A 26,005-nucleotide genomic window follows, 5' to 3' on the forward strand; every position below is an offset into this window, starting at 1 on the left:
GGTGAGGTCAGAGACTGAAGACATGGGCCAAATCAACAGGGCTTTGTAGATTATTTTAAGGAGTTAAGGATTTTGTAAATAAACTTATGTAAGCATATAGTCATTTAATACTTGTGCAGTAACATTTTAAAGTTTATACTTTTGTAAAAAATTAAAGACTTTTCTGAAAATGTACAATAAAGACTAAAATTACTGTATGTTAAAGTATCTAAATATATTAATACAACTGGGCACAGTGGCTCATTCCTGTATAATCCCAGTACTTCAGGAGGCTGAGGCAGGAGGATTGCTTGAAGCTAGGAGTTTGATATCAGCCTAGGCAACATAGCGAGAGACCCTGTTCTCTACAAAAAAAATTTAAAATTAGCTAAGCGTGGTTGTGCATGTCTGTAATCCTAGCTATGAAGGAGCCTGGGGTGTGAGGATAGCTTGACCCCAAGAGTTTGAGGCTGCAGTGAGCTGTGATTGTGCCATTGCACTCCAGCCTGAGTGACATCAAGAACCTGTCTTTAAAAAAAAATTTTTAAAAATAAAATATATTAATATAAAACAATAGTTTAAAAAGTATGGTACTGACAAAGATACAAAGCAAAGAATAAGATAACAGAAAAATATCAAAGTATAAGTTTATGAAATATACAAATAGTGCTAAAGAAAGATGATTTAATAAGTGGTGATTAGGGTATTGTATTGGCATTTGGGAGGAGCATTATAATCCTATGCTCTGTACCAAGTAAACTCTAATTTGTGATAAAAAGTTTTTAAGTGTTTTTTTAATCAAAACATGAAAAATAGAAGTTAGATTTCTTTTCACAGATATTTGGGTGGGAAAACATTCTCAATTTGAAATTACAAAGGAAGTGATTGGTATATGTATACAAGACAGAATTATGTAATGGAAAAATGAAAGTGCAGTCAGACTGGTGACACTATTTGTAGCAGACATGTATACGAAAGTTAATGTTTCTGTTATATAAAAGCTAATATAAGTTGATCAAAAATGTATCAAATCTCAAAAGATTTGGGGATAAAGACATTTGAAAATTAAGAAAAAAATACAATTAGTTTTTTGTTTTTTGTTTTTTTAAGGAAACTGGGAAGGGAAAAAAGAGGAAAAGGGATAACTCTTTCTTATGGAAGAATGCCATTTAGTAAATGTAGAAGGAATGCAGGAAATGAAAAATCACCATGAATCAACTGTAGTAATAATTGTAGCATATAAGATCCATCAGTGAATTCTAAAATTAGTGGGTAAAAGTTTGAGACCGAAGATATTTATGTGTCTTCAAAGTTTATCCTCCAAAATACTTATTAATTCCAAAAGGAAAACTAGTAACTTCACAGTGGAGAAACTTGGCAAAAGTTAACATCACCTATCATAGGACATCATATGCCCCCTTAAATATAATGTACTCCATACATATTATGGCATACCAGGACCTTTATGGTCTGGTCCTTGCCTTCTCTCCTACCATTTTTCCTCTTCTGCTCTAGGACATAAGCATTTCCTGAATATCTGATGCCATTTCAGGTCCCTTGCTCTTTCCTCTGCTTGTAATGCTCTCTCTTCCCTGACTGCCTGGCAAACTACTTTTAATTCTTTAGTAAGTCTTTCTAGTATCACTACTTTGTGACATTTTCTCTGACTATGATACCTTTTGTATCATAAAAAATTTCATCCCGAATAGCATTTATTTAGTGACACATTTGTCTGTGTAACTAAGACTTTGGATTCCTTATGAGTAGAAACTGCCTTACTCATCATTATACCACAGCCCATAACATAGTGCCTAGCTTAGAGAAGTTTCTCAGTAAAAATAAAAAGTATGTTAACTTAAATTGTTTTGAATGAATTAAACTGAATTGAACGTACTGAGGATGATGCAATTAACTGCCTTGTGTTTTGTGTACTATTATAAGTCTTTTGAAAAGCACTGTAAAATGTTCATAACCTTTGACCAGTATTTCCATTTCTGGATACTTCCCTTCTTTTGAATTTGTCTTTAGAATAAACTTTGACATTATTTATTTTAAAAATTAAGAACAATCTAAATTATGAATTAGGTAAAGAAAAATTAGAAGGCATAAATTCAGTTTAAAATATTTTTATTATTACAATGCTGTTATATTAATATGTGAAATATCAAGTTCTTTTTATCCTATGACTATAATGTCATAAAATTTTACATGTGTGGTAGCAAGAATTCTAAAGGAATATAAGAAATTCTAAGTTGACTGAATAGGTTAGTGAAATTGTTAGTAATTTCTTTTTGTCTGTGTTTCTGTAATTATTGTTTGTACAAGGTGAAAATGTAGAACACTGTTATAAGCAAAATCATAAAAATACCTTCAAGTAATAGCTGTTCTGTTTTACAGAACAGCTTGGTTATTGACACTCCAAGAATTAGGAAGCAAACAAGACCTTTTAGTGCCACAAAAGATGAATTGGCTGAATTATCTGAAGCTGAAAGTGAAGGAGATGAAAAGCCCAAACTCCGGAGACCCTGTGACCGTTCCAATGGCTATGGAAGAACCGAATGCTTTAGAGTTGAGAAAAACCTGCTAGTTTATGGGTAAAACATTGTTTTTAATGTTTGCTCTAAGTAGTCTGGTAGGTAATGTTACAGAAAATATATACGGGTTTTTACTATATTTTTTTATCTTCTTAGAATCATTAAAATTTACTTTTAAAGTACACTTTCTATTTTTAACATATATGTAATAGCAGAATGATGAAATTATCCTTAAGTATTTAAATTGTCAAAGTATCGCTAAAGTCAAACGTCTTGTTCTTAAATTTGCACATCCCGTAATATGAATTAGATGTTATCCATTGCTGAATAAAATATACTAGAAATTACTGTACCATTCCTCTACATTCTATGCATGGGTAGGGAAGACTTAATTAGCAAAAATGACAATTTTTTTTTTTTTTTTTAGTTTTTCGTGTCTTTTATCTATGAGTTATATTTTTCTCTAGAACTTCACTCAATATCAATGTAACTATACCCTTTTTAACCAGGTGGGGCCGATGGAGAGAGATTCTATCTCATGGCCGTTTCAAAAGGCAGCTAAATGAACACGATGTAGAGATAATTTGCCGAGCCCTCTTAGCATATTGCCTTGTTCACTACCGAGGAGATGAGAAGATTAAAGGTTTCATATGGGATCTCATTACTCCAACTGAAGATGGACAGACACGAGAGCTACAGAATCATCTAGGTAAATTGTTTCATTTGCTTTTAAAATTTATTTTTAGTTATATAAGCAATACTTAACATATTCTCCTATAAAGTATAGAAGCATTACAAATAATATTAAGGAACCTTAACCTTCACTCCCAATTCAAGTTCCAGCTTCAGAAAATGCCAATGTTATCAGTTTGATGGATTTTACATTTTGTTATCAAATACGTATCTGTTTCGAATTGATGACCCAACTAAATGTCTTAGAGGTCTTTCCATCTATGCTCATATAGATCTATCTGATTTTTTAAGTTCTGCTTAGTATTCTGTAGTATGGATATTGCATAATTTATTTAATATCTCCTTTAATGATGGTTATTTAGGTAGTTTCAATTTTAGACAATTAAAAAACAAGTTTCAGAGAAGATCCATGTACCCTCCTCCTTGTGCATGAAAATAAATCTTCCACTAAAGTAGATATCAAAAATGGAATTTTTAGAGTATAGCTTATATGCATCTTTATTACCTAAAATGTGGTCTCTGGGTCAACAGCATCAGCATCTTCTGGAAGCTTCTTAGAAATGCAGAATCTTAGGCCTCAGATTTACTGATTAAGAATCTGCATTTTAACAAGATCCGTAGGAATTAGTGTACATATTAAAGTTTGAGAAACATTGATATGCATTTTAAATTTTCATAATACTTTTTAATTTTTGTTTATTATTTGAGACAGGGTTTTGCTCTGTGCCCTAGGCTAGAGTGATGCAAACATGACTCAATGCAGCCTCGACCTTCTGGGCTGAAGCCATCCTTCTGCCTCAACCTCTTGAGTAGCTGGGACCACAGGCATGTAGCAGCACACCCGGCTTTTAAAAAATTTTTTATATTGTAGAGTCAGGTACTGGTATATATTCTGGTATATATATATTCAAGACCTGGTATATATATTCAAGACCAGGCTGTGCTTGAACTCCTGGGCTCAAGTAATCCTTCCGCCTCAGCCACCCGAAGTGCTGGGATCATAGACATGAGCCACCATGCCTGGCCTAAATTTTCATTATGCTTTAATTTGCTGTCCAAAATGGTTATGCCAATTTACAGTCCTATCAGAGATATATGCTCTGATATATACTTTTTTCTCCTCAGCCTTGCTAACAGAACATTCTTTTTTGTATAAAATAATTATTTTATAGCATAAAATTTTCAGTAAAAAATAAAAAGAATTACTATACCCTTAAATTTGTTACAGTGTTATTCTATTTAATCAAAAAATATCTATTGAATGCCTGGTGTGTGTCTTGTGCAAGATGTTGAAAAGATAAGAAGAAACAAGATAGACAAGATCCCTGAGCTCATGAACCTTACCTCCTAACCAGGTAGACATAGTAAGACTGTACATTAGTTACAGATTGTGGTAATAACTGTGAAGTAAATAAACTATTGAGATGGAAAACAACAGAAAGCACCCATTTTAGATAGGGTGGTCAGTGTAGGCCAATTTTTTTTTTTTTTTTTTTTAGACGGAGTCTCGCTCTGTCGCCCAGGCTGGAGTACAGTGGCCGGATCTCAGCTCACTGCAAGCTCCGCCTCCCGGGTTTACGCCATTCTCCTGCCTCAGCCTCCCGAGTAGCTGGGACTACAGGCACCGACCACCTCGCCCGGCTAGTTTTTTGTATTTTTTTAGTAGAGACGGGGTTTCACTGTGTTAGCCAGGATGGTCTCGATCTCCTGACCTTGTGATCCGCCCGTCTCGGCCTCCCAAAGTGCTGGGATTACAGGCTTGAGCCACCGCGCCCGGCCCAGTGTAGGCCTATTTTAATAGGAGATGATGAATTTAATTAATGTGAAGACCTGAGGTAGATGGGAGAATCACACAAATGTAATTTCACTCTTTCTTGAAACTCCAGTAGAAAAAAGTAAGGCACTATGCTTAATAAATTCTACAGAACAAAAGACTTGGATTCCTCAACAAATAAATTATCGGATTAGGAGTGAATAGAGAGGTATCTACCCCAGTGATTCTCAGCCAAAGATGATTTTCTGCCCCAATCCCACCCCTACCACAGGCTGTCACAACTTTGAGCGTGTTACTGGCATCTAGTGGATAGAGGCCAGGAGTTCACAGATAGCACCCCGCCCCCCAAAATGAAGAACTATCCTGCTCAAAATATTGTAGTGCCAAGAATGAAACCCTGCTATAACCTAAAAGAGATTGAAAAGTTATCAACCAGTTGCAGTGTGGGGTCTGGGGACTTTATTTTTATTTTTATGTTTTGGGACAGGGTCTCCTTCCGTGGCCTAAGCTGGAGTGTTGTGGCATGAACGCGGCTCACTGCAGCCTCGACTTCCTGGGCTCAAGCGATCCTCCTCCCCTGTAGCTGGGAGTACAGGCGTGTACCATCACACCTGGCTAATTTTTTTTTTTTTTGTAAGAGATGGAGTCTCACTTTGTTGCCCAAGCGTGTCTCAAATTCCTGGGCTCAAGTGATCCTCCTGCCTCAGCCTCCTAAAGTGCTGTGGGGGCTTTATTTAGATCCTGATTGAAACAACCCAGAGTAAATGTTTTATTATCTTTATTAACTAATTAGACTTTAGAATACTGAATATTAAGAAGCTATTATTGCAGTCCTTAGGGCTGATAATAGTATTGTAGTTATTTTAATGGAGGCTTTATCACTAAACAGATACCTCTGTTAAATTTAGATATCACTAAATATCTTTTAGATATTGCTAAAAGATACCTTTGATATTTATGAATGAAATGATTGATTTCTTACATTTACTTCAAAATAATATGAAAGATTGGGGGTGAACAGAATTGGCCATGAGTTGATAATTATTGAAGGTGGATAATGGGACTGTTGTATATACTTGTATTCTATAATTTTAAAATAAGCATAAACTCTCAAAAATGGATAGAGAATGGGAGAGGAAACAGCAACAAGATTTTGGAAGCTGGAGGCAAATATATTAGTGATAACTGATTTAACCAACCTGAGAGAGCTGAATCTTAGGTCAGCAGTGGGAAAGGCAAACTGCTTTGCTTTGCGGATTTCCCAAATGTCTTAGGAATTTGTGACATCAGGAGCCTCTGGAAGTGGGTGTGAAAGGATAGAGGCTTTCATTCAAAGCGGTTTAAAAAGGGCCCTAAATACCCTCTTCAGTTCCATGTAGCCAGGACGAAAATGAACTAAAAATTTTTTTCTGGAAAGAGTAAAATAGAAGTCTGGGTTGCACTGGTAGTTAAGTTGTGGAGCTGCTAAATAGGGATTAAATAACTGTGTGCATACTGGTTGATTCATTGCTCGAGGAATAAAACTAAAAGGCTTGCCCCAAATCTAAAGATAATGACAGGGAAAAAAAAAAAAAAAAAACCGCCAGTTACCCTTCAGTGAGCCCACAATCACTATGCTCCATCTCTTCAGTCTCCCTATCACCTTTATTATTTGTCACACTTAAATAAGAGCAAACACAGCCAAGGATTATCAGGCATCTCAGGAAAGTCTCCAACATGAAAGAGAGAGCCAAAAAACCATTGGCTGGGCACGGTGGCTCACCCCTGTAATCCCAGCACTTTGGGAGGCTGAGGTGGCCAGATCACTTGAGGTCAAGAGTTCAAGACCAGCCTGGCCAAAATGGTGAAACCCCCCTCTCTACTAAAAATACAAAAAGTAGCCAGCCATGGTGACACATGCCTGTAATCCCAGCTACTTGGGATGCTGAGTTGTGAGAATCACTTGAACTCAGGAGGCAGAGGTTGCAGTGAGCCGAGATCATGCTACTGCACTCCAGCCTGGGTGACAGAGTGAGACTCTGTCTCAAAAAATAAAAATAAAAAGAAAGAAAAAAAAAACATTAAAATGAACTTTAAGGAAACAAGGATTGCAAAAAGGAGGACACCTTTTCTTTAACTATCATTAATATCTTCAAAGATACTTCAAATATACCATGACTTCGAAAGAATAAGGTGCTGTAAAAACAGTGAAAGCAGAAGCCTATAAATTGTAACAACACATAATGAAATGAAAAAGTAAAAAGAAGATCGAATGATGAATCTGGGAAAATCTTGTTAGGAAGAAAATTGGAAATACAGAATATCTACAGATTTCATTAGGAAAATTTAAGCATGTGTATTTTTAAGTATGTACTGTTTTCAAACCAACAAGGGAAGAGAAGATTGGAATACAGAACTATTTATCATTCTAGCAAAACACAGAAAGAAGGAAGGTATGATAAACAATAAAATTGTAAAAATAAATATATAAACATATGTATGCAGCCTATGTATATTTTCACCTGTTAAAAGAGGAAAATTGTTAGATGGGGGAAAATAAACATTTTTGTACTTTAAAGAGATATTATTAAACACCAAACAAGCTTAAAAGTTTATTTAGTAAAAACTATACCATGCAAATACTAAACCGTACAAAATGTTGTAGTACTGTTAACATAGAACAAAGTGAATTTAAGATGGAAGGTATCAATTGGAATTAAAAAAAAAGGGACACTACCTAATAATCAAAAAGAATCCATAGAAGAAACTATAACAAGTATGAACTTATATACATCTAAAATAGTCTCAAAAGGTAAAGGGGGAAAAAAAAAAGAACCTCGGCCAAAATTATAAGGAAAAGTGGACAAATCCATATAGTGCTCTATGTACCATTGTAGTAGAGTACCCACCTGGTATAAAATGGCAAGGAAAAGGTAAATGAGATACAAGAATTGCAGGAGGAGTCAAAACTGCATTATTAACAATTGTGAAAAATTACAAACAAAACAGCTCAAATATGATGGAAGATTAATAAATATGAGGTGGTATAGTTATGTAATAAATTATTATACAGAAACAAAAATAGATGAATTAGAGCCTTCTGAGTCAACCAGGATAAAGCTTTTAAAAGTTCAGAGTAATAAATAAGGTGTGCAGGCTTATATTTATAATATTATATCTGAAAACTTAAATACTAAATACTTATCCAAGTTAGGTAATAATAGTATAAACTTGCATGGAATGGAAAAACAAATTCAGAGTAGTGGTGATCTCTGGGAAGGAATGAGTGAATTTGATAGGAGAGGACTACATAGGGACTTCAAGTATATATTACTTCCTTTAATAAAAAACGAAGTGTCTGTGACCAGCCTGGCCAACATGAAAGTTAGCCAGGCGTGGTGCTGCGTGCCTGTAATCCCAGCTACTCGGGAGGCTGAGGCAGGAGAATCACTTGAACCCAGGAGGCAGAGGTTGCGTGAGCCAAGATCACACGGCTGCACTCCAGCCTGAGCAACAGAGACTCTGTCTCAAAAAAATAAATAAATAAATAAACTAAGTAAATATGGAATATGTGAACATGAAGAGAGTGGCAGTACTTTTTTGTAGTTTTTAAATATTTCACAACAAATAACTCAAATAACTAAAATGAGTTTAGCTATCTTGAACAGGATGGCTAACCTAATCTATCTAAATCATTTTTGAAAAGCAAGAGTGGAGGGCAAAACATATCTTTTAGTATCTAGGAAAGCAAAAGTAAAGCAGAGGGCATAGGCTTGATCTTTTGGGTTTTACATTTGTAATAAAAAATCTGTTTTGGAACAAAAAGGAAATCAGAATAATTAATATGAGACGTAGAATTGTTAGTTACTTGGGGGAAATATGTTTTAATATGTATAAAACCATCATCTTGATTTGTGATTGGGTCAGTATTGTTACTAGTATTTTAAAGTTCTCTGAAAAGACCTCAGAAAGTCTCCAGAAATTTCTTGCATTGAAACAATCTTTCAAATTGCAAATTTTTATAGAAATTATTCCTAATTTTACATGTCCTTCTTATTTTAACAGGCCTATCAGCTCCTGTACCCAGGGGTCGAAAAGGGAAGAAAGTAAAAACTCAAACAAGCTCATTTGATATACAAAAAGCAGAATGGCTTCGAAAATATAATCCCGAGCAGCTGCTTCAAGATGAAGGCTACAAAAAACATATAAAACACCACTGTAATAAGTAGGTAGTAGGGTATTTTAAACACAACTCTTTAAATGTTTACTGTTCTGAATTTATTAATAATCTTTAAGCGTGCTGATTTTGAGTACAGAGACAGCATGGTCTAGGGCCAATCCTAATCTTAATTTTACAAGGTATCCTTCAAGCAAATCATGATACCTCTTGTGTCATTGTTCTCACCAGATAAATAAAACTGGCCTCCAAATGAGCTCATTATATCTTACTTGGATATGAAATAATGATGATTATGAAGATTTTGGAGAAGTTCTTTATATATATGGTAGTAATAAGATTCATTTAATCAGAAGTAATTATTATTTCATTATTTTAAAATCTGTACACAAATTCCTTCCTAATTTTAACCCCATGGCCAAATATTTTAAACGATTAATATCTTTATGCCTTTTGATTCATTTTCCCTTGTTTTTAGGGTTTTGCTTCGTGTGAGAATGCTGTATTATCTAAAGCAAGAAGTTATTGGAAGTGAGTGTCAGAAAGTATTTGATGGAGTTGATGCAAGGTAAGTTAAACAATTTTTATTATTTTTGTTTGCTTGTTGTCTTGCCCAGGCAGCTTCAAGCTCCTGGGTTCAAGTGATCCTCCCGTCTCAGCCTCCTGAGTAGCTGGCACTATAGGCACACCACCACACCTTGCTTAAATGATATATTTCTTTTATTTATTCATTTTTTTTGAGACAGTTTCACTCTTGTTGCCCAGGCTGGAGTGCATTGGCACAATCTCAGCTCACTGCAACCTCTGCCTCCCGGGTTTAAGCAATTCTCCTGCCTCAGCTACCCGAGTAGCTGGGATTACAGGCATGCTTCACCACGCCCGGCTAATTTTTTGTATTTTTAGTAGAGGCGGGGTTTCACCATCTTGGCCAGGCTGGTTTCGAACTCCTGACCTCAGGTGATCCACCCGCCTTGGCCCCACAAAGTGCTGGGATTACAGGCGTGAGCCACCATGCCCAGCCTATTTTTATTTTTCAATAACATGATGAGGCAAAAATTATATGACCAGAATATTGTATATTAGGCAGGTCCTTAGTCTGTGAAATTTATAAGGTGGAAAATCCATGAAACTTAGGGAATTAACCCTTGCCAATTTGTTAGCTTTCTTTTATTGCTCTCATCTTGGCTGTCACTAGAAGTCACAACGTAACAATAGTAGTATTAATATTAAGAATGGTATCTAACCTAGATGCCATTAAAGCAGACACGGATTTTTTATTTATTTGTTTGTTTATTTATTAATTTTGAAACAGATTCTCACTCTGTCACTCAGTCTGGAGTACAGTGGCATGATATGGACTCACTGCAACCTCCACCTCCCAGGTGCAAGCGATTCTTGTGCCTCAGCCCCCTGAGTAGCTAGGATTACAGGTGCCATCACACCTGGCTAATTTTTGTATTTTTAGTAGAGACGAGGTTTCACCATGTTGGCTAAGCTGGTCTTGAACTCCTAACCTCAGGTGATCCACCTGCCTCAGCCTCCCGAAGTGCTGGGATTACAGTTGTGAACACCACACCCAGCCCCAGACACAGACACTGATTTAATGACCAATTCATTCATTCCAACAGAAGTACTTTTTGAGTACTCACTAAGCACCAGGCACTGTGAAGCACTAGGAATAGAAAGACAAAATACAGTCTTGATCCCTAAGTTGTTTATGGTGTCAGTGAGCAGGAAATAGATAAAACTATACTGCAATGTAATAAATGCTTTTGTGTATGTATAGAATACCAGGGAGGTGCTACTAGAATTTTCTATTTCTAGTTTCATCTTGCCTCTTAATACTACAAGTAACCTTTCCCAATTTTCTTCTCCATTTTCTGTAAGCATCTGATTTATATAGCTCACTCTGCATAAACCTATTACTCAACCCCCCCATTCTCAGCAAATGATATTCCCCCAGCTTTGTAGAGAAATGTAAGCAAGCCATAAAACAGAAATTCCCTCAGCTTCCTGCCACCAAATCTAAAATTTAATTTTTCTGTACTCAGTCTTCTTCCCTCTTATTACAATTAAAGAAGTTTTATGGTGACTGACTTCTATATCCAACTATGATCCATTCAACACTCTGGTTTCTCATTTCCTTGACTTTTATCTACAGTTACCTCTTGTTCTCCCCACTACAGCTGCAAAGTCACCCGGTCATTCACTTGATCTTGCTATCACCAGTAACAGCACTTATTTAATCAGAATTTTGACAGTGACATCCTTCCTTCTAACTCACTTAACTTGGGTACTTTCATTATAATTCTCTAACCTCATCAGGATGTCCCCACATCTTACCACTTACTCACTAGCCATCACCACTTTCATGCCCCTCCTTTCCTCATTATTCAACATAGATTCTATAGTCTAGCAGTCTACTTGCTAACTAAAATCCTTATCTATTTCCTTTCACCTGCCTTTCCTTCTGTTCTAGATATCTGTTACAACCTCAACTCAGGTTAATCCCAGCTAGCCATTTACTTCTTGCCTGCACCTAAGTAGCTGAACATTTGTGGAGAAAATCAAGCAAGCCATGCTGAATGACTTCAAATTTGTGAGCATAGATCCCATTTCAAAAGAGATTAAACATCTACTGTTTAACTGTTGTGGCTAGTCAATTCATATTCCTACTCTTTAAGAGAACCATTTTGTACCTCTCTCCTCAAACCATCTTTCCACGCTGCAACTACCACCTTCCAATAATGACCTTGCTACATATTTCATGGAAAAAAGTAGACACAATCAGATGAGAGCTACCTTCAGTTTTACTTGCATATATGTCCACCTGTTCCTTCAAGATACAATAGAAATGTCCCTCTTCCTAAGGCAAACTTTGTGCAGCATGGAACTCGTTTCTCTTAACTTTTGAGGACTTTACTCTTACCTTTCTGGGACTTTACTTTTCTTTCTTGGATCTTTTTCTCTCTCTCTTTACTACATCATTCTTCTGGCATACATGTATGCCTTAATAGCAGTCACTTAAAGAAAGGGAAAAAACCTCTCTCAGTATACATTCTCAGACTCCATTTCCCTAATCCTCTTCACAACAAACTCCTTTAAAAAATTGCCTGTATTTATTAGCAAGATTAACCAAGAAAAGAAGAGAGAAAATCCAAATCAGCTCAATTAGAAACGAAACAGGAGATATTACAACTGACACCATGGAAATACAAAAGATCATTCAAGACTACTACAAATACCTTTATGTACGTAAACTAGAAAACCTAAAGGAGATGGATGAATTTCTGGAAAGATACAACCATCCTACCTTAAATCAGGAAGAGTTAGATACCCTAAGCAGATGAAGAGCAAGCAGTGAGATTGAAATGGTAATAAAAAAAAATTACCAACAAAAAAAAAAAGCCCAGGACCAGATGGATTAACAGCTGAATTCTACCAGACATTCAAAGAAGAATTGGTACCAATCCTTTGACACTCTTCCACAAGACAGAGAAAGAGAGAATCCTCCCTAAATCATATTATGAAGCCAGTATCACCCTGATACCAAAAGCAGGAAAGGACACAACCAAAAAAGAAAACTATAGAGCAGTATCCTTGATGAACATAGATGCAAAAATCCTTAACAGAATACTAGCTAACTGAATCCAGCAACATATCAAAAAAAGGTAATCCACGATGATCAGGTGGGTTACATACCACAGATGGTTTAACATATGCAAGTCAATAAATGTGATAAACCACATAAGCAGAATTAAAAACAAAAATCACATGATCATTTCAGTAAACACAAAGCATTTGACAAAATCCAGCATCCTTTTATGATTAAAACTCTCAGCAAAATCAGCATACAAGGGACATACCTGAATGTAATAAAAGCAATCTATAACAAACATACAGCCAACAATAATACTGGATTGGAGAAAAGTTGAAAATATTCCCTCTGAGAACTGAAATTAGAAAAGGATGCCCACTCTCACCACTTCTGATCAACATAGTACTGGAAGTCCTTGCCAGAGCAATCAGACAAGAGAAAGAAAGGGCATTCAGATTGGTAAAGAGCACGTCAAACTGTTGATGTTTGCTGATGATATGATTGTATGCCTAGAAAACCCTAAAGACTCCTCCAAAAAGCTCCTAGAACTGATAAAAGAATTCAGCAAAGTTTCAGGGTACAAAATTAAGGTACACAAATCAGTAGCTCTCCTGTACACCAGTAGCGACCAAGCTGAGAATTAAATCAAGAACTCAACTCCTTTTACAATAGCTGGAAAAAAAAAAAAGAAGAAAAAAAAAGATACTTAAGAATATACCTAACCAAGGACGTGAAAGCTGTCTACAAGGAAAATTACAAAACACTCCTGAAAGAAATCATAGATGACACAAATAAATGGAAACACATCCCATGCTTATGGGTGGGTGGAATCAATATTGTGAAAATGGCCATACTGCCAAAAGCAATCTACAAATTCAATGCAATTCCTATCAAAAGACCACCATCATTCTTCACAGAACTAGAAAAAAACAGTCATAAAATTCATATGAAACTAAGAAAGCGCCTGCATAGACAAAGCAAGACTAAACCAAAGAACAAATCAGGAGGTACCACATTACCTGATTTCAAGCTATACTATCACGCCATAGTTGTCAAAACAGCATGGTACTGGTATAAAAATAGGCACACAGACCAGTGGAACAGAATAGAGAACCAAGATATAAAGCCAAATACTTGACAGCCAACTGATCTTCAACAAAGCAAACAAAAACGTAAAGTGGGGAAAGAACACCCTATTCAACAAATGGTGCTGGGATAATTGGCAAGCCACATGTAGGAGAGTGAAACTGGATCCTCTTCTCTCACCTTATAAAAAAATCAACTCAAGTTGGATCATGGACTTAAATCCAAGACCTGAAACTATAAAAATTCTAGAAGATAACATTGGAAAAACCCTTCTAGACATTGGCTTAGGCAAGGATATAATGACTAAGGACCCAAAAGCAATTGCAGTAAAAACAAAGATAAATAGCTGGGACTCAGTTAAACTAAGGAGATTTTGCATGGCAAAAGGAACAGTCAGCAGAGTAAACAGACAACCCACAGAGTGGGAGAAAATCTTCACAATCTAGATATCTGACAAAGGACTAATATCCTGAATCTACACAACAAACTCAAATTAGAAAAAAAAATTTCCATCAAAAAGTGGGCTAAGGACATGAACAGACAATTCTCGAAAGAACAGATACAAATGGTCAGCAAACATAGGAAAAAATGCTCAATATCACTAATGATCAGGGAAATGCAAATCAAAACCACAATGCGATACTGCCTTACTCCTGCAAGAATGGTCATAATCAAAAAAATAAAAAAATAATAGATGTTGGTATGGATGTAGTAACAAAACACTTCTACACTTCTGGTGGGAATATAAGCTAGTACAACCACCATAGAAAACGGCGTGGAGATTCCTTAAAGAAATAAAAGTGTAACTACCATTTGATCCAGCAATCCCACTACTGGATATTTACCCAGAGGAAAAGAAGTCATTGTATTAAAAACATACTTGCTCACACGTGTTTACAGCAGCACAATTTGCAATTGCAAAAAAAATGGAACCAACCCAAATGCCCATCAATCAACGAATGGATAAAGAAACTGTGATATATATACATATGATGGAATATATACATACATACATATATATACACACACACACATATATATCTCATATATATATGAGATGGAATTCTACATAGAAAGGAATGGATTAACAGCATTTGCAGCAACCTGGATGGGATTGGAGACTATTATTCTCCAATATGGAATAGAAAAACCAAACATCATATGTTCTTATAAGTGGGAGCTAAACTATGAGGATGCAAAGACATAAGAAATACAGTGCACTTTGGGGTCTCAGGGGGAAAGGGCGGGAAGGGGGTGAGGGATAAAAGACTACAAATTAGGTGCAGTGTATACTGCTCGGGAGATGAGTGCACCAAAATCTCACGAATCACCACTAAAGAACTTATGTAACCAGATACCACCTGTTCTACAAAAACCTATGGAAATACAGAATTTTTTTTAAAAAAGAAATTTGTCTAAGGTTACCCAGATAAAAATGGCAGAGCAAAGATTCAGACAACAAAAAAGGTTACCTATATTTACTGCTTCTTTATCTTGCATTTTCTCTTTAACCCATTCCAATGGATCTTCCTTCTTCACTGTCTCACTAAAATGGTTCTTAACACAGCCCCTAATGACCTACAGTGTGATCAACTCTCTAAATTTACTCTCTGTCCTCCATAAGATGCTGTCTTCTGTGCGCATTTGTGTTAACTATACCCATCTGGTTGTCCTTTTTCTCACTACTGTTTCCTTTTCATTCCCTCTTGCTAGCTCTTATTTCTCTAACAGATCTCTAAATACTGGATTGACCAAGAGCTCTGTCCTCAGCTCTCTTACCTTTTTCCTTAGGTGAACTCATGCAGCTTCATCATACCCAATATGATCTATAAACAGGTAAATCTGAAATTTACATATTTCTCCCAGACCTCTTCCTTGAGTTTTAAGCCATCAGTCAACTGCCTCCCAACATTTCCACTTAAATGACTAATTAACATCTTACTTCCCCTGGCTTTTTCAAATCTCCTGTCTTCAGTCCTTTCTCTTTTCCTTCCCATGTACAAGTCTTCTCCATCCTAGTAAATGTACAACCCACTGCTCTGTTGTTATTCTTGATTCCTCTCTTCCCTGTTAGCTTGACAAAATACATGCCAAATCTCAGTACCTTTCACTATCTCCTCTGCCAAATCCCTAGTCCAAGCCACCATGATCTCACAGTTAGACTTTTGCAGTGGCCTCATAAAACTGGTCTGTTTGCCTCCACTTTTGCCTCTCTAGGCCTGTCCTTCACACAGCAGCCAGAGTGGTATTTCTAAAGCAAAAATCAGGTCTTGGCACTCCTTAACACCCTCCAGATGTTTCTAATTTCTCTTAGAGTAAAATTCAAATTCCATATGACCTACAAGTGCTTCCATAACTCTGTACCCACTTTCTTCACTGTGTCTCTCACCGACCATGCTCCAGCCACAGTGGTGGTTGTGTTTTGCCAACCTGTGAAGTTCATTCTATGCTGTTCTTCCTGATCCAAGTATTCTTTCCCCAGGTCTTCCACAGAACCGCCCCTTCAAATTATTTGGATCTCAACTCAAGTATTTCCTTCTTAGATAGACCTTCCCTGCCAATCTCAGCTTAAGTAGCCCACCAGTCATTCACTACTATTTAACCTTCTTTTATTTCATTTATAATGCCTACTACTACTTAAAAATTACGTTAATTTATTTGTATGTCTTCTTTTAATATAATTTAAGCTGTTTAAAGGTAAGTATGGAATCTGGGACATCGAAACACTCAGTAAATATTTGTCAACTAATTGGCTTCTTTCCCTTAGCCTGACTGGATCTGATCCACTTGTAACTTTCCCAGGGACTGCTCTCTGTGGATTGTACCTTCTTTTTCCTCTTTCATTAATTTCCCCCCTTTTCCTTCTCATTTGGATTTTAACATGTTTACATCTCCCTCACCTTAACTTACACATACACACCCTATGTGCACACAGCACTTAATGCTTTTGGACCCAAAATATCTTCAAACTACCATATTATTACTCTCTTGATTTGACCGCCGAACTTGTTTTAGGGGGTTCACAGTGACCAGTCCTGTAATCCCAACACTTAAGAAGGCCGTGGCAAGTGGATCATTTGAGCCTGGGAGTTTGAGATGAGCCTCGGCAACATGACGAAACCCTGTTTCTACAAAAAGTAGAAAAATTGACTGGTTGTGGTGGTGTATGCCTGTAGTCCCAGCTACTCTGGAGGCAGAGGTGGAAGGATCACATAAGCCTAGAGCGGTCAAGGCTGCAGTGAGCTGTGATTGCACCACTGCACACCAGCCTGGGTGACAGAATGAGACACTGTCTCCAAAAAAAAAAAAAAAAAGAAAGAAAAGAAAGAAGCATCGGTGTTCATTATCTTTTTCTTCCCTCCCATTCACTGTGCAATCTACCACAATGCAGCTTCTACCTCTTCACTTCAGATGTTCACTGATATTCTTGCCGCCAAATTTAATGGATATACCATAGTGCTTACCTTACTTTACCTTTGTTGACCACTTCCTTCTTTTTAAAATGCTTCCGTGGTACCATTCTCCTGTGGTTTTTCTTTTTACCTTTCTGCTTGCTGCTTTTCAGGCTCGTTTTCTATCTGTCTCTTAGAGTTCAAGGAATCTTCACATAGGCCTTCTCTTCTTGTCACTTACTCTTCTTGGGTGTTCTCATCTTTGTGGCTTCAATTTTTGTTTCTATGCTTATATCTTCTAAATCCCTATCTGTAGCCCATGTCTCTCTTCTGAATTTTAGATCCATATTTCTCCAATGTGCCATGATTAATTACTCTTCTCTCCAGGTCTTTGCATTCTTGTTATAACATTCTTTCCTCCTTTTTTCCATTCTCTCCCTCTTCCTGCTCAGCCGACATTGAGTCAGCCTTTTATGACCTCTTAAATCTGAGTTAGGCACATAACCAGAGTACCCTGCCACAGCACTCATCACACAATATTGCATGTCCCTCTTTACAAGGGCATGTGCATGACTATCTTTATTATTGCCATTATTGGCATGTAGTGAATGCTGTTTAAATATATTTTGAGTGAATGATCTACCCTGGGGAAGTTAAAGGAAACTTTATGCAAGAGATGACACAAGTTAGTCTTTAAAAACAGAAATCAACAATACCTAATGTGCATGCGGCACTTAAATTTGAACCATGAGTTTTATATACTGATTGCCTTCTCTTTACAAGCAGGAAAACCTTCCACCTCAGATGGTAATCACAATGTTTTGAGCTTAGAGTGCCACCTGATGGTTGGCAAAGGGAGCTATCTGACCCACTTTTTTTCTCCTCTGGGATTCTGTTTCCAGTGTTCTTTCCTCTTTCCTTCATATTTCAGGGCTAATGCTTTGTTTAATCCTACTTAATAACTTGTTCAAAAATAAGTATCTCTTTTAACCGTATTTCTCATTTATTTTTAACTTTTTCCATATCACAAGAAAATCATTCTTCCTTTTTCTCTATTTTTCTAAACTGAAGTCAATTGTGACCCTTTTGTTTTAAAGCAAAATTAGATATAATAAGGTGTTCATTTCGAGTGCTGACAAATTCCTTTAAGAATCTATAGAAAGATCTCTTCATCCACTTCCTTATATTTCTTGAGTTAAAAATTCTAGTAAAACATTTGTGAAAAATAAGTAAATTTGTTTCCTTTTTTTATAAAATTTGTAAGTATTTCCTTTTCACTGCTAGTGTCTTCTATCTCACCTATATTTTGATTACACATTGGGTTCTTGTCCTAGGAACATGTTGATCATCTGTTCGTTTATTTTTATATAAAAATTTGAGTTTCCAAAGACAGCCAACTTAGAATCTAACTTTTCCCATAGAACTTAATTGTCAATAGGAAATTCCCCATTTCTTATAGGTCTTTGTTAAGACAGATGAAATTCTACTTTGTATAATTTATATTGTTTTATATCTCTGGTTATTTGAAAATTGGTAATTTATGAATACCAAATAGAGAAGTTCTCGACTATTCAACTTTTTGTAGTAATTTATCCTGTTCAGTCTCTATCCATTGTCAAATACAAGCAAGTGTGTGTGTGTGTGTGTGTGTCTGTGTGTATATATACACAGATTTGTGTATGTATATATACAAATATATATTTGTGTGTATATAAATTGATACTTGTTAATCATTGTCAGACGTTAACTGTATTCTGTGCTAAAGAAGACAATGACTTGAATCACTGTGGTAAAGAAGTGAACATTTCCGTCCTTCTATAGATGACATGTTTTTAGACATGTTATATATATAAAACTTGCTGAAGCTTTCTGGGAAAATAATAATTTCAAGTGATGAGCGAAGAATAAGAAAATTATATTTGCAAAATTGCCAGTTCTGTGGTTGTTACTCATAAAAACAACCAATCTACCAAATCAAATCATTATGGGTTTATTATTTTACTTTTTAATAGTCTTGTGATTTTATGGCGTTGTATTATTTATTTACAACATCAAAACAGCATTTGAGTGTTTTTTGTTTTTTGAGACAGGGTCTCACTCCCATGGCCCAGGCTGGAGTGCAGCAACATGATCTTGGTTTGCTGTAACCCCAACTTCCCAGGCTCTGGAGATTTTCCCATCTCAGCCTCCGAAGTAGCTGGGACTACAGGTGTGCGCCACCACACCCAGCTAATTTTTTGTATTTTTAGTGGAGATGGGGTTTTGCCACATTGCCCAGGCTGGTCTTGAACTCCTGGGCTCAAGTGATCTACCCGCCTCTGCCTCCTAAAGTGTTGGTATTACAGACATGAGCCACTGCGCTTGGCCTACACTTGAGTGTTTCAATCAAATTATGAATCAAAAATTTGCTATTACAGGGCATTTTCAGCATGGTTTTCTTAGCAGTAGTGGTCTAGAGGAGACATTACTTGCTCTGCAGCCTAAAACAGTTCATTTACCCTTTTAGGGCCTCAGTTTTCTCACGTGCGAAATGAAATAATTGAACCAGGTGATTATTGCCAAGTTGTTGGCTGACATAGTCTCTACTTCCAATAGAACCCTTTGTCTCTAAATAAAGAAAATCAGTGAAAGGATATGATAATTTAAGAAAATTGTTTAGTAAGCATTGTTGAAACTTATTTCTTCTCTTGGGCTTAACAATATTCATTTATTTTATGGTATCTTTGTTATTGCACAATTTTGTAATTTTAATTGGTGGCAATTATGAATGATTAAAAAATAATGAAATCCTAAGCTCTCTCTTGAAAGCCACAATGCTTTAAAAGCTAGGTAAAATTTTACCTCCTTTTTGACTCATTTATAGTAATTCATAATGCCATATTATGATTTTCTTACAGTGACATTGATGTTTGGGTACCAGAACCAGACCACTCAGAAGTTCCTGCTGAGTGGTGGGATTTTGATGCTGATAAGTCACTCCTTATTGGAGTTTTTAAACATGGTAAGTAAGAAGTAAGGTAGGTGGTATCCCTTTCCATGTATAAGGCAATTCTGTCAGTTCTCAGTTCATTGATTTTCACTTAAACAGCTTTATTCCAGTAACACCTATGTTATATATACAGAATTAAAAGCATACACTACCAGACTATGTCAGTCATCACATTTCCTCCTGGGAGGGTGGCGTGTGTAACCTACCCTTCCTGGATGTAAATCTAAGACAACTTCCTCTCTCAGGAAGAGTTCTTATGTGAGATATGTTTGTGTGTTTGTGTGTGTGTATAATACAGTTTATCCTATTTTTCATATTAACTGATAAATGTAACTGAAATTTTAATTTAGTAGATATCTATTACCAGATCATTTAATGTTTGTGATAATTTCTGGAAAACATACTTAACTTATATCATTTTAATATCCCTTTAGTCCAGAAATATCATCCACTGTAAATAACGAGGAATGCTTATATGTATACACCTTTCTTCTTTTTATCTTTTTTTACTTTTGTAATTGGTGATGTTTTCAGGATATGAAAAATATAACACTATTCGAGCAGACCCAGCATTATGCTTCTTGGAAAGAGTGGGAAAACCTGATGACAAAGCAGTTGCTGCTGAACAGAGAGCAAATGATTATATGGATGGGTATGTGTGTTTCAGAGTCATGAATTTTCTATATGCCTCTATTCAATATCAGTATATTCTGTGTCACACTATTTATCTTTAAATGATGTAGCAGTAAGGGAATTGGAGTTTACAATCTGAAAGAGCTAAAGATACACTAATAGGTTAGCACTTACCTAACAGAATGTGATCGAGGAAGAGGTTGGCCATGCACCACACCCATTCTTTAGATGAGTTTTTCATATTTTTCATTTTAATAGGTATATCATGGCCACTGAGTTCATAAACTTCTAGGGGCATAGAGGGGAGAAAAAGGCAAGAATGTTATAGTTGATGAGACACATGATGACGTTTATTACATAGTCATCCCTCAATATCCGTGGGGGATTTTGGTATCCAGGACACCCTGCAGATACCAAAATCCAAGGATGCTAGTCCTATATATAAAATTGCATAGGATTTGCATTTAACCTGTGCACATTCTCCTGTATGCTTTAAACTATCTTTAGATTACTTATAATTCCTAGTACATTATATATGCTATATGCTATGTAAATTGTTGCTGTACCGAATTGTTGAAGGAATAATGACAAGAAAAGTCTGTACATGTTCAGTACAGATGCCATATTTTTCCAAATATTTTCTTGAGACAGGGTCTTGCTCTGTCATCCAGGCTGGAATGCAATGGCACAATGATGTGTCACTGCAGCCTTGACCTCCCGGGCTCTAGTGATCTTCCCACGTAGTCTCCTGAGTGGGACCACAGGCACATGCCATCATGCCCAGCTAATTTTCTTCTACTTTATTTTTTGTAAAGATGAGTTCTCCCTGTGTTGCCCATGCTGGTCTTCAACTGCTGGGCTCAAGTGATCTCCCACCTTAGCCTTGGCTTCCCAGAGTGCTGAGGTTATAGGTGTGAGCCATCATGACCAGCTTTTTTCGTGTGTTTTCAACCTGCAATTGGTTGAATTTATAGATATGAAACCCACACATACGAAAGGCTATACCTGTTTTAAGGCCTTATGTAATCTGTCTTTTCTTACCCAAAGAGAAAAGTAGGATGCATGTTGAGGTTAATAAAAACACATTTAAAAGCGAACTTGCGGCCGGGTGCACTTGCTCATGCCTGTAATCCCAGCACTTTGGGAGGCCAAGGCAGGTGGATCACTTGAGGTCAGGAGTTCGAGACCAGCCTGGCCAACATGGTGAAACCCCGCCTCTACTAAAGATACAAAATTAGCCAGGTATGGTGATGTGCACTGGTAGTCCCAGCTACTCGGGAGGCTGAGACACGAGAATCTCTTGAACCCGGGAGGCGGAGGTTGCAGTAAACTGAGAGGTGCCACCGCACTCCAGCCTGGGCGACAAGAGCGAAACTCCATCTCAAAAAAATAAAAATAAAAGTGAACTTGTGAGTAAGGGGACATTAGAGCTAGCTTTCTCCCTATTTGCTATATAACAGCCTTCCTGCTGTGTCTTGGAGTCTTCTGGCTAGAGAAGAGATGTCAGTCTGACCTTTAAAACAAACTAAAACCCTCCAACAAGACTTTGTTTGTCCTATCAAGTGAACTCTTAAGTCCATTACAGTAATTACAGCATTTGATTGTATTTTAACAGGGATGTGGAAGATCCAGAATACAAACCCGCCCCAGCCATCTTTAAAGATGATATAGAGGTATGCGTTGGATTATATTTTTAAATCCTCAATTTTAGATATTCTTTGGTTTCTTGTGTTTGCTTTTTCTTTTGTATTATTTTTTGTTTTTGTTATACATAATTCTTCTGTTCCTCAGATTAGCTAAGTAAGTGATCAACTGGGGTTGACAAACATCCCAAATAATCACTCAGAATTCACCTGATCTCCCCTTCTAGACAAGATGGGGACTGGCTTGGACATGTGGATGGAATGGGGCTTGCCCACCTGCTCTACTTCTTAGAGCTGAGAAACACAGTGTCCAAGAGCAAAATCCCAAAGGAGAGTGAGAACTAGATACTAAATATATACTGCAAGAGTTAGAAACTATACGTACATGAAGAGTTTTGAGATAGAGGGTAGAGCATCAAGGACTTTTGAGTAGCCAAAGCATAGTTCTCAGTACTCTGTTTGTAGAATGTCAAAAGAAAGAAGAAGATGAAAGTACAGAAAATAATCTGTAGAGTGGGAAAAAGGATGTTATAAGAGACAAAGAATGTCTAATATTGATGAGAATGTGGTAGAAGGCTAAATGACGCTAAAACTATCAGGTAGGATTTGCTGGACTTGGTAGCTAAGGGGCTTTGATGAGGGCATGAGACAAGGCTTGCTTCAGTGTGTGGACAATGAGAACCGAAATCCTGTATAAGGTCAGGAGTCTCAAAGGCCAGTAATTACTGACTAACAGCACAGAGAAATAACAAGGAAATTTATCTCATCATGGACTTTGGGTAAGAAAATTATTGTTTCCCTTGAGAATTTGTAACCGTAGACCCACCTTCTCTTGAGTTCATGGTTTGTCTTTTACTTTATCTGTGTGGTCCAAGAGCCCTCAGTATAATATAAAAAAGGATCAGTCCTTGACTGGTAATATATCTAGGGTGCCAGGTAAAAACAAAAAGCACCTGGAAGAAACAGTTCAACCCAGACTATGCAAGAGTTCCAAAGATGAAGCCCTCCATAAAATGAAGTAAAAACCCCAAGTTTAAAAATAATTGAGAAACCATGTACCATGAGTGAATGTTAGCATGCAATAAAGAATAAGATTAGACCCCTGAGAACTTCTGATATATCTATTGAAATTTAAAAAAAAAATCCTATTGAAATTTTTTAAAGTAAATTTTTAAATGATTAAAGACATTAAAGAAAGAACCAGGAACAAAAGACAAGATATGATTTTAAAACACTAAGAAGATGTGAAAAAGATGATATTTAACTTTAAAAGTGGGAAAAGGCTGAGTGCAATGTGGCTCATGCCTGTAATCCCAGCACTTTGGAGGGCAAGGCGGGAGGATCACTTGAGTCCAGGAGTTCAAGACCAACCCGAGCAATATAATGGGACCCCATCTCTTAAAAAAGAGAGAGAAAGAAAAACGTGGAAAATACATTTATTGATATGTAAAACTCAACAAACAGATTAAACATTCTCCTGGAAAAGCAGATTAGACACAGTTCATGAAGGGAGAAATGATTTGGAAAACAGATGTGAAGAAATTATCCAGTATAGCATAATGGATTTGTCTGGACCAATCAGGAGAGATAACCCAAATAGTCATTTGAACAGGGAATGTATAATGTAAAGAATTATTATAATACAGTGATAGATTAGTAAAAAGTAAAGACTAAAGAATATAGGAATAGCATATAAAAGCAGCATCTACCACTCCTAGGACTCAGATAAAGCTCCCATGGAAGAGTCCCATCCCTATCAGGGCCAAGATCCAGACTTTGGTAGGAGGATATGGCCATGTCTCACTGGATGGCAGAAAAGTTGCCAAAAAGCTACCCTTTGAAACTGCCTGTAAATCTGCCCTGTAAGGTTGCCAAGGAAGATTTTCCTGGGAAAGTGTCTCACTGGAAGCACTCTGCTCACAATACCACTCAAGAGGGAGGTTGCTGGGAAAAGCTGCTAAGGGTGCTAAAGAAACTGCTCCAATTGACCAGGCACAGTGGCTCATGCCTGTAATCCCAGCACTTTGGGAGGCCAAGGTGGGTGGATCATTTGAGGTCAGGAGTTCAAGACCAGCCTGGCCAACATGGTGAAACCCCATCTCTACTAAATATACAAAACTTAGCCAGGTGTGGTGGCGTGCGCCTGTAATCCCAGTCACTTGGGAGGCTGAGGCAGGAGAATCACTTGAATCCAGGAGGCAGAGGTTGCAGTGAGCCGAGATTATGCCACTGCACTCTTGGGTGATAGAGGGAGACCTGTCTCAGAGAAAAGAAACTGCTCAAATTGTGGGGGCTGGGCATTGGGGAAGTGGCCTTGCTATGGGAACTAAGCAATGGAAGTGCTCACCAGAATTAGGACGGAAAACCCTTTTCCTCCTACAGTGTCTCTCCAGTTTGCTTTACTAACAAAGCTTTATATCATGCTGACTGACAGAGGAAAAACTATTTAAAGAGCTATTTAACCATTTTCTTTGAGCAGGTAAAAAAAAAAAGTATGAGAGGAGCTGGATGCAGTGGCTCACTCCTGTAATCCAGCACTTTGGGGAGGCAAAGGAACAGAGATTGCTTAAGCCCAGAAGTTGAGGGCCAGCCTGGGCAACATAGTGAGACTGCTTCCCTACAAAAAATAAAAAAGATAACACTTGCTTGTAGTCCCAACTACTCAGGAGGCTGAAGCAGGAGGATCGCCTGAGCCCGAAAGGTTGAGGCTGCAGTGAGGTGTGTTCATGCCACTGCACTCCAGCCTGGACAACAGAGTGAGACCCTGTCTCAGAAAAAAAAAAAAAAAAGAAAAAAGAAAAATATGAAAGGCAATAAATTTGGAGCAAAGAGACTGAAATCAATAACCAACACAGTGGAATATGTATTAAAAAATTTAGAAACAAGGAGGATAGCATGATAATGTCTGGCATGTATCGAATAGGTATTCCAGAAGGAGAGACTAAAGAGAATAAGAAGCACCATAGCAGCTGAGAATTTTTCAGATGTTATGAATACATGACTCCTCAGTTTCAAGAAATACAGTAAGTCTTAGCAGGATAAATAAAACTAAGTCCATTCCAAGAAACATAACAGTGAAATTGAAGATATACCAAACAAAGAGAAGATATTAAAAGCAACCAGAGGAAAAGAGAAACCTACAAGGGAATTATGATTCTAAACTTCAGGCTTTTTTAAAACAACAATAGAAACTAGTAGTCATTGATATAAAATTGCTAAAGTTATGAATATAAGGTAATACTGGAATAGCTAATTAAAGATGCTTTGTTGACAAAAACTGGATCTACAGCACAAGCAAACTGCTTAAGGCTGAAAAGGAAAAGATTTGTAGCTTACCTAATAACCAGATATGAAAATGAGTAAGTTATCTAACAGTTGGTATAAGAAAGGGGAAAAAAACGCACTTAGCAATAAAACCTAGGGCATACTCACAGAGGAAGTTTGGAGGAAAAGAAACTAGCTTAACAGTAATCATAGAAAAGGAAATACTTTTAGTAAATGTCTAATTGTCAAAAGCAATAGAGAAGT

The 26,005-nt window shown here is 36.9% G+C and overlaps 1 protein-coding gene across 7 annotated transcripts in view; it reads left to right on the forward strand.

Annotated features, from left to right (window-relative positions):
• Nucleotides 1-26,005, forward strand: part of CHD9 (chromodomain helicase DNA binding protein 9) — a 274,510-nt gene that overhangs the window by 211,657 nt on the left and 36,848 nt on the right. For all 7 annotated transcript variants that reach the window (XM_025370142.1, XM_025370141.1, XM_025370138.1 and 4 more), the window contains 7 exons: nt 2,377-2,573; nt 3,023-3,222; nt 9,025-9,184; nt 9,615-9,704; nt 20,110-20,213; nt 20,736-20,853; nt 22,450-22,507. In XM_025370142.1, the coding sequence (XP_025225927.1) occupies nt 2,377-2,573; nt 3,023-3,222; nt 9,025-9,184; nt 9,615-9,704; nt 20,110-20,213; nt 20,736-20,853; nt 22,450-22,507 (927 nt within the window). The remainder of the gene's footprint in view (nt 1-2,376; nt 2,574-3,022; nt 3,223-9,024; nt 9,185-9,614; nt 9,705-20,109; nt 20,214-20,735; nt 20,854-22,449; nt 22,508-26,005) is intronic.

The sequence above is a fragment of the Theropithecus gelada genome, chromosome 20 (assembly GCF_003255815.1).
Source record: "Theropithecus gelada isolate Dixy chromosome 20, Tgel_1.0, whole genome shotgun sequence".
NCBI classification, from domain to species: Eukaryota; Metazoa; Chordata; class Mammalia; order Primates; family Cercopithecidae; genus Theropithecus; species Theropithecus gelada.